The 9,795-nt window shown below is 42.2% G+C and overlaps 1 protein-coding gene across 1 annotated transcript in view; it reads left to right on the plus strand.

Moving 5' to 3' along the window:
* The window catches only part of Hrg (histidine rich glycoprotein), an 11,849-nt gene that overhangs the window by 1,267 nt on the left and 787 nt on the right, over positions 1–9,795 (plus strand). Inside the window, exons 2-7 of the mRNA XM_008823649.2 lie at positions 3,042–3,158; positions 3,906–3,996; positions 5,429–5,595; positions 6,548–6,628; positions 8,350–8,451; positions 9,465–9,793. Of these exons, the coding sequence (XP_008821871.1) occupies positions 3,042–3,158; positions 3,906–3,996; positions 5,429–5,595; positions 6,548–6,628; positions 8,350–8,451; positions 9,465–9,793 (887 nt within the window). The remainder of the gene's footprint in view (positions 1–3,041; positions 3,159–3,905; positions 3,997–5,428; positions 5,596–6,547; positions 6,629–8,349; positions 8,452–9,464; positions 9,794–9,795) is intronic.

Genomic DNA, 9,795 nt, shown 5'->3' on the forward strand with positions numbered 1-9,795 from the left:
GAGGCAGAGGCAGGTGGATCTCTGTGAGTTCGAGGCCAGCCTGGTCTACATAGTGAGTTCCAGGCCAGCGGGGACTATAGGGAAACCCTGTCTCAGAAAGAAAATAAAAAGGAGGTGGAGGAGGAGGAGGAGGAGGAGGAGGAGGAGCAGCAGCAGCAGCAGCCAAAAGAGCTAGCACACAGCACACCTGAGCCTGCAGCTGAGTAGACCCCATTCCCAAGACCTCTCTCTGGCCAGCGCGGTCGGCTGTGAAGGTGTGGACTCCGAGTTCTGGGATTCACATTCCCATCCTCTGCACAGGCCCCACTTGTAGTGTGTGCCCCCAACATACTTGCTACAGTAATCTGTCAGCATTTTCTCATGATATACCAACCACCTGCTGCTGAGCACAGGCTGGGAGCCACATGCCTGAGCATGCTGACGTTCCAACCCTTACCAAGTCTGCCATCCATGGAGGGACAGAGAGACCAGCACAAGACAGCCGTCACACAGCAGGCCCTCTGCGTGTCTGCCACAACTGGTTCTACATTTTGAGCAGTATGTACTCCAAGAAGGCTTCCTGGAGGAGGAAGAGGTTGCAGCATGATGAGAGTTCATTTCCAGTCCTAGACACGCTAAAGCCTTGAGTGGGCGGCCCCTTGCCATACTTTTTCCCACTCGTCCATCCGTGAACAGTTCAGTTGTTCTGCTGTGAACACTAATGTACAATCTTATGTCAAGTCCTGCTTCCCAAGCCTGTGGGTGGCCAGAAGCTTGTTCTGTGCAAAGGTTTTTGTTTCTTCTTCTTCTTCTTTTTAAATTTTATTTATTGATTTATTTTGTATGCAAGTGTGGGTATGGGTGTGGGGTTCACATGTGCCACGCATGCATGTGGAAGTCAGAGGACTAGTAGAAGGTCAGTTCTCTCCTTCCAGCGAAGTGGGTCCTGGTTATTGAACTCAGGTCCTCAGGCTTGGCAAGTGCATTTGCCTGCTGAGCTATCTTACTGGCCCTATATGTAGTTTTCTGAGGAACCACCATGCTGTGTCCTAACTTAGCTGTGGAGTTCAACAGTCCTCAACTCCTTCCCAGCCCCTGAGTACTGATGGGTCCTGTAATTGACTTAACTTCCCTTAAAAACCCGGATAGAAGACATTTCAAGGACTGGAGAGATGGCTTAGCAGTTAAGAGCACTGGCTGCTCTTTCAGTGGACCCAGGTTCTGTTCCCAGCACCTACACGGTGGCTAACAACCACCTGTAACTCCAGTTCCAGGGAATCCAATGCCCTCTTCTGACCTCTGTGGGCCTTGCACAACATCAGTGCAGTTACATACATGCAGACAACATACTCATATACATAAAATAAAAATAATAAATAAAATATTTAGCTGGGTGGGGTGGCTCATGCCTTTAATCCCAGTGCTCAGGAGGAAGAGGCAGGGGATGGTGAGTTCAAAGCCAGCCTGGTCTACATAGCAAGTTCCAGGCCAGCTGGGGCTACAGCTGTCCATCTCAAAAAGGCAAAAGTAAATAAAATACTTAAAAACAAAATGCAGAAAACAAAAACATAGGAACTTAAGATCCAACAAATAATTTTAATTTTATCTACTATTTATTTATTTATTTATTTATTTGTATTTATGTGTATGAGTGTTTTGCTTGTATGTATGTAAGTGCACCTGTGTTGTGCAATGCCTGTGGAGGCCAGAAAAGGGCGTTGGATCCCCTGGAACTGGAGTTATGGACAGTTGTTAGCCATGATGTGAGTGCTGGGAATCAAACCTGGATCCTCTGGAAGAGTAGCCAGTGCTCTTAACTGCTGAGCCATCTCTCCAGCCCCACCAACAAATTTTTTTAGGACCATTTGTCCCATTTGAAGCTCCTTATCACACATAGCATTCCTTCTGAGTGAAAGTACGGAGGGGTGGGGAAGGGGATACAATGTGCTTGAAGAGATGGAGGCAGATGACAGGAATATGAACTGAGGAGCTACTGCTGAGGAATGAGTGAATGAGGACCAGACACACATGATGGAAATTAAAATAGAGGACTGGGGAGATGACTCCACAGTTCAGAGCACTGGCTGCTCTTGCAGAGGACACGGATGGCAACTAAAAACTGTCTATAACCCCAGTTCAAAGGGATCTGACTTGCTCTTCTGGCCCCCACAGACGTTGCACTTACATCTATGCAGGCAAAATATTTATACACATAAGTTGAAAATAAATTAAAATTTTAAAAAAGAATGAGGAGTAGATATGAAAGGCATTTCTAGGAAAGACCATTTGGCCTGGTTAATGACTAGTCAAAGCAAAGAGAATGTTGAAAACAAACTGATGATTTTTTTTCCCTTGGTTGGTTGTCTTTTGCTTTGCTGCTGATGTTCTTGTTGTTATCCCAGGCTGGTCTTGAACTCTAGAGTCTCCTTACCTGGGTAGGTGTGAGCCACCATGCCCATATAATTTACATTTTTAAAGCCATTTTTAAAGGAAACAATTAAGTCACTGACAAAGAGAAGTTGAGGAAAGGTAAGCGAAGAGACCAGATTTAGCTCTGGACAAGTTGAAATTAAGGTGGGAAATCCAAATTCAGGAACAGAGCTGAGCAAAGGACAGGACCACAAAACACAGAGTGGAGAAGACAGTGGCTGCTGTTGCTTCTAGTCCCAGGCTCGCAGGGCCATTTACTGACAGCTTTTTAGAGGTGGACAGAAGAAACACTATGACCACTTAGAAGAGCATTTGGAAATCACTCTTTGAAGGTATTTACTCAAATACCAAGTTCAATAGACACAAAGGTGGAGAATCTGCAAAGGTGGATAGGAGTAGAAAAGAGACACGGCCAGGCACGGAGCTACATGCTTGTACTCTCAGCACTTGGAACTGTGCAACAGGAGGATCATGAATTCAAAGCCACCCTGAGTTCTTGCAGAATGAGATCCTATTCTTAAGAATGAAAGGGAACCAGAAAGAGTAAAGGAAGGGAAGAAATTGCTTTTATTAAAAAAAAAATCCTCTGGGTTCCTGCACTCTGCTGACTCTTCCTTACTTGGTATCCTCAGGGACCTGCAACTGTCTACTACTTGGTCTTAGATGTGGAAGAATCTGACTGTTGGGTCCTGTCCACAAAATCCCAGGGTGACTGTCATCCAGCTGATTCTAGGCGGCCATCTGAAATAGTAAGTAACTGGGGACCATCTGTTATCATTCCTCTTTCCACTCTGCTGACTCAGAGAAGCCACATGCTGGGCTGACACGGCAGAAGCAGCTGCTTGTGCCTAGAGATTCATGAAAACTATGTTGACCTTCAGTAGTTCTCTCTTGAGAGTCATTCTTGGGAACCCAGTTGAAGATGTCAGTGGAGTTTGTGGTCCCTTGGTAGAGTTCTGAGTCTTGGACAAATAATCACCTACCATCTTAGACTTCAGTATCCTCAACCCTACAATAAGAGATAGGATTGGAGTAGGTGCACTCTAATGTTCTTTCCAGCTCAGTGTATGGGTCTATTAATTTATGGACTTGTAATTGTATGCCATGAAGACTGGTCCCAGCAGTAATGGCCACGGTTTCTGGGAGACATAAGGCCTTGATGTGCATGTTACATCTGGATACCGAGAAGCCAGTCTTCCTGCCCAGGGGGAGAACACATGAAGCAGAGACACAGGATTTCTTTTCCTGAAAGTGAGTTTTCTACATCTAGGAGCCCTAGTGTTTTTTTCTTTGAAAAAGTTTGGGATGTGATCATAATTTATTTAAACAGTTTCTTTCTTGTTCTAACAAAGGTTTGGGGTGCCAATGATGTGCAGCCCAAAAATCTAGCTAAAAAGACAGCTCCTGAGACAAGATCGTTGAAGGAAACATTTGTGTTTCTTCACATATGGCCTGAAGAACACAGTATGGATGACTTAAAGTCCTCTTGTTTACAGGTGATTGGACAATGTAAGGTCATAGCTACAAGATACTCAAATGAATCTCAAGATCTTAGAGTGAATGACTACAACTGCACCACAAGTTCTGGTATGGTAATCTATTAAATTGCTAATGAATTCCAGATTCACATAGAATTCAGTCATACAGTAGTATTCATTATATACTACCATGATACATATCAGAAGGGACCCCTGTCCTAATGGTCTGCATTGTCCCCTGAGAACAGAAAGAGGGCAGTTCTCTCCAGTTGCTGGAACACCTCATTTAAGGAAATTTAATATATAGAAATAGGGATTTAGAGAGTCAGTACAGCAACGTTGCAGAGACTTGGGCTCTGAAGTTGACTTGCATGAGCTTGAATCCTAACCTCATTATTTATGAATTACTCCGGAGTCAACACTATTGAGCAAGAGTCATGCCTTTGCTGCATCTTGGGTGAATGCCCAAGGCCATGAGACTGAACTTCTGCCAGACCCATATATTTTATTTCCCAAATAATTGTGATTTGGAAAGCAAGCTGCTTAGCCTTGTTAAGCTTTTCTAGTTTGTATGATGAGGCTATTGATAGGAGCTTTAGGATTCTTGTTGGAATTAAATAAATGTGCTGTATAGTATACTTTGCAGACAGTAAGTATTGGTTTCTGCATTTAAAAGTTATGTGCTACTCCACAGTCATAAAGCAGGTATGTATTGTATTATATATCACTAACATTTAATCTCACACAAGGCTATGAAGTAAACAGTGAATATTACGAAATTCTATTTTGGAGATTAAATAATCGGGGCTGACAGAGGTTCCGTGATATGTTCTCAGAAGCACACTGAATGTAATGACTGCTTTACAGTGGTTGGACTCTGGAGCACACACCCTTCTCATTTGTTTATTTATTTACTTATTTTGAAAAGAACTACTTTAAAGATGAGAAATCTCAATGTGACTTAACATAGTCAACAACCAAGCAACTTTGATAAGAGACTGGTTTAAAGAAAGCTTGAAGGACTGTATTCCCAACACTTGTAGGCCAAGGCACGAGGTTCATGAGTTTGAGGTTGAGGCCAGCCTGGGGTATATAGTGATACCCTGTGGGGGGAAAAAGTAAGGGGAGAAGGAGAGGGGGGAAGGAAAGAGAGAGAGAGAGAGAGAGAGAGAGAGAGAGAGAGAGAGAGAGAGAGAGAGGGAGAGGAGAGAATTTAACATAATGTTAAAGTTGTCACTCTCCTTGACAAAGATAGGAAATGTAAATTAAAATGCTAGAATGTTGTGAGTGGCGGTGGGGAGATGGTCTCATGACTAGAGGTTACCAGGATGGAAGGTAAGACCAGCAGTGTGCCTCTGCTCCTGGTTGGCTGATTGATCTTGAATGCATTGCTTCTTTTCTTTAACCCTCAGTTTGCCCATCTCTAAGATGGAAGCTACTGTCATCCTTGGCCCCATGCTTACATGTGTTGTATCAGACCTGATGCTGATATTACTATTTCCATCTGTGTACCCATGACAACTGCCATCTTCTTTCTCTAGTCTCTTCAGCACTGAGCAATACCAAAGACAGTCCTGTACTCTTGGATTTCTTTGTGGATACTGAGCGCTACAGAAAGCAAGCCGAAAAAGCCCTTGACACGTACAAAAAAGAAAATGGTGATTTTGCATCTTTCAGAGTGGACAAAGTAGAGAGAGTTATAAGAGGGGTAAGTTTCCACTGGGCTCCAGCCTGGCAGACATGAACTGAGCAACACACAATATACCTTCTACCTCTGCCCCACTCTGCCGGCGACCTTTTAAAATGTTGCAGCCTTTAAGGCTTAATAGACAGCAGTCCCAAAGAATTGCTCTTCTACAACTTTCTACTTTTTAGACAGAGCAGGGTTAGGATACAGTGATTATCTAACAGAGAAGAAAGAAAATTCAGAAGGAAAGAAGGAAAGACAAGAGCACATTAGGGTTATGTGAATATTAAAAAATATCCAATTTTAACTTCTATATATTATGGTAGAACACAGGTGCTCAGGAAAAGAACCTCACATGACCAGCATTGTGGTCGAAGCTAGAAAGTACCCTGGCTCACAGACCAAGAACTCTAGAACCTCTCATGCAGACTTGTCTCATTGAACAGCCAGATGATGTTTGCCATGTGCTTTGAAAATGGGAAGTTAAACAGATCACCTTATATGTAAGCAACGGAATGAATTCCATGTGGTTACTATAAAGAATGTTCTAGACACACATGCATTGCAGTTTCAAGATTATTGCTCAGAGAAGAAGCAAGTTGCTGAGCAATATTTAGCATATGAGTAATGTTTGTCACACACATTTATGTGACATTCTTAAGTATCTGTGTATTCCTACATGTGGGAAGAGCCTGGAGGGGGAAATTACCCCCTGAGAAGGGGAAGTTGGGGCCCAGCAAGGACAATGATCCCACTATGCTTATGCCCGTAAGCATTTTGAGCGTTTCCCTGAAATGGTGTTCACCTTATCACTAGGCAATGCATTTTGAAAAGGCAGAAATCATTTTTAAAATGGCTTATATTGATCATTTTAAATCCCATTGTCCTTTACAAAATGTTGAATAATGGGCATCTATTGCTTTCTTACAACTTTTTTGTGCTCCTGAGACTGTATTGATTCTCTCTGTTCTAGAGAGGAGGGGAAAGAACCAATTACTATGTGGACTTCTCTGTGAGGAACTGTTCCACATACCATTTCCATAAGCATCCTACAGTGAGTATGCTGTATGTTTATACTAAGTATCATTTAGAGTGATTACTACCTAGAGGGGCTCTTCTGAGTGTTTTGCACATATGCTTACTTACCAACATTCATAGAACCTTAGAAGGTAGGTACTCCTAGTATCTCTGATTTGAAGATGGGGTAATTGAGGCACAGAAAAGTTAAATAAATCCTGAGAACACGATTTTAGAATATTCATGATATTATATATACACCTATAATGAGTTTTGTAATTCATTGGGATTAAAGGCTTAGCTAAAACTAATAACCAACCTGTATTAAGACCCTATACATGGAGGCTAGAGAGATGGCTCAGTGGTTAAGAGCACTGGTTTCTCTTCCAGAGGACCTAGGTTTGATTCCTAGAACCCACATGGTGGCTAACAACCTTCTGTAACTCCAGTTTCAGGGGAATCCAATGCCCTCTTACCTCTGCAGGCATTGCATGACATGGTGTACTTACATACGTGCAGGCAATACACTCATACACATGAAAATTTTAAAAACTAAAAATAAATATTAAATTCCACTTGAGAGCTGGAGAGGTGGCGCAGCGGTTAAGAACACTGGTTGTTCTTGCAGAAGACCCACGTTTGAATCCCAGCACCCACATAGCAGCTAATAACTGTTGGTAACTCCAGCTCCAGGGGATGGCCTCTTCTGTCCTGCATGGGCATTGCATGACATGGGTGCACTTACCTACATGCAGGCAATACACTCATACACTTAAAATAAAAATAATAAATAAAATATTTTTTAAAATTTCCACTTGAATCAGTTCTAGATTCTTACTTAGAATCCACAAGGGAAGACATTTCCTTCTCCTAAACCCTTCCTAACAAACTCCTCACCATGTTTGTGTGGTAATAAAAAGCCAGTGTAGAATCATGAGGGCTGAAGAAGAGGAAGCTAAGTGTTTTATAGCCTCAATAAGCCTCTTACACCTGTGGGTAACTAGTATTATGCTCAGTTTACAAAGATTGGATTTCAGAAGTTTTGTGTAATTTGTGTCACATGATAAGGCCACAGTTAATGTAGGTCTGTCTGACTTCAAACTGTACTTAAAGCCTCAATGCATAAGAGTTTTTTTGTGTTTTTTTTTTTCTATGAATGAACTGTGTTCTTGTCCTTTGACAGCTAGGTTTAGCAGCTTCTGGAACACAGGATCCAGTTAGTGGTGGCCCTCATACTTAGGAGAGAGCCAGCAGACGGTTAACAGGGTCCAGGCAAACCCATCTTTTTACTGGCTCCCTCCTTCCCAGAACTTGTTAATCCGTCTTCTACAGCATTTCTCAGCCTCCCCAGGCACAAGCAACCCACGTCTTCAGTGCAGAACCCTGGTCTAAAGGCAATGCAGCAGGGTTCCCTATCACCACACATGGAAGTGCTAGTGCCTGCTCATGGAAGAAAACCACAGGAGCCGGTGTTTACTTTGGAACCAGGTCCTTCTCCAAGTGTTGACTAGGAAAGACTGTTGAGTAACAGATAGGGCTAGCTGATCATTTATTTTTCTTTCTTTGTCTGTTTTTTTATTTGAGTATCATGCATGTGAGGCAAGCACTCTATCAATAAGATATAGTCCTGGCCCCTCTACTCTTATTTTTTTCAAGCTTTTCTTGCTGGAAACCTTCAGACCCCTGCACTCATAGCCATTCATACCTACCCACCCATACACTATTCTCACACACACTAATAGGCATCTCTCTTTGTAGATCTTTGGATTCTGTAGAGCAGATTTGTCCTATGGTGCAGAAGCCTCTGACTTGGAAACCCCAGAACACACTGTCATAAACTGTGAAGTCTTCAACTTTGAAGTGAGTTGACTGGCTATCCTTTCTTATGAGCAAAGTCAGACTAAGTGATAATTTCACACACAGTGCATTTGGTTCTTATGACTCTGTGTGTGTGTGTGTGTGTGTGTGTGTGTGTGTGTATGAGAGAGAGAGAGAGAGAGAGAGAGAGAGAGAGAGAGAGAGAGAGAGAAACAGGCCCTGGGACAAGGTGTGTACTTACTGGTATAACATCAAAAAGTATGATTTTTTTTTTCTACAAGAATTGGGGAGGGGTAAGACTGGACAGAAAAGTAAACTCATGATCCATTCAATCAATCTTGAGTGAAGTTTGAAATGGTCTTTGTAGTTAGGACTTCACTGCTGAGATTGTAAGTCTTTATTTTTATGATTAAACCTAGACCCAAAAGAGAATGAATTAGCTTCATGTTTATCATACAAAAGCATGTAAATTATAGGCAAAACAATAGTTTACATCTGTCTCAGAAATCTTTATGCTATTTCAAAGATATTCTTCACAGTGCTCTTTATATCAGAGAAAGGAGGAGAGAGGGAGGGATGGGGGAGGGAGGGAGGGAAGGAAAGAAAGTAGATTGGTTGACAACATGAACATGGCTCCAAAGACTTTTTTGAAAAGGCTAGGTATTCATGCTCTAGAAACTTGTTGTGAATATCAGTCATAAGATGTTAGCTTTACAGGTAAGAACTGTGTCTTAACAGAGTTTCATCACTTTATGTTGAAATGAGAAAAATAAAGATAATTCATAGTCCATCCAAAGGACAACCCTTACTTTGAGATTATTTCTCCGAGTTACCAAAATATTATTCCTCTTAGGAAATACTGATGGCATCTGATGATACTTTTCATTTATAATTTAAATGAGATTTGGCTTGATAAAAAGTGAAGACCCTTTTTTGCTATTTTTTAATTGTTTTGTGAAATCTAAAACTTTGGAAGCCTCTAATCTAAATAAAGCTAAATATCTAGTTTCTTTTGTATTATATGATGATGTTCACTCTCCTGTGTCCTCTACCAGGAACATAGAAACATCAGTGGTATGAAAGCCCATTGGGACCGTCCTCCCTACTTTCACAGACATGAGTGTTCTCGTGGTGGCAAGTTTTCATGTAAATTCAATGGATCCAGACATCATCATCATCCCCACAAAACACATAAACTTGGATACCCACCTCCACCAGAAGGAAAAAATGACTCAGACAGACCATTGCCTCAAGGACTGCCCCCTTGTCATCCCCCTGCTTTTGGCATTAATGAGACCCACAGACACCCTCATAGTCACAGAAGAGATGAACACCCTCCCCATGGACATCATCCTCATGGACCCCACCCCCACGGACCCCCCCCAC

The sequence above is a fragment of the Nannospalax galili genome, unplaced genomic scaffold (assembly GCF_000622305.1).
Source record: "Nannospalax galili isolate Female #2095 unplaced genomic scaffold, S.galili_v1.0 scaffold1349, whole genome shotgun sequence".
In the NCBI taxonomy this organism is placed as follows: Eukaryota; Metazoa; Chordata; class Mammalia; order Rodentia; family Spalacidae; genus Nannospalax; species Nannospalax galili.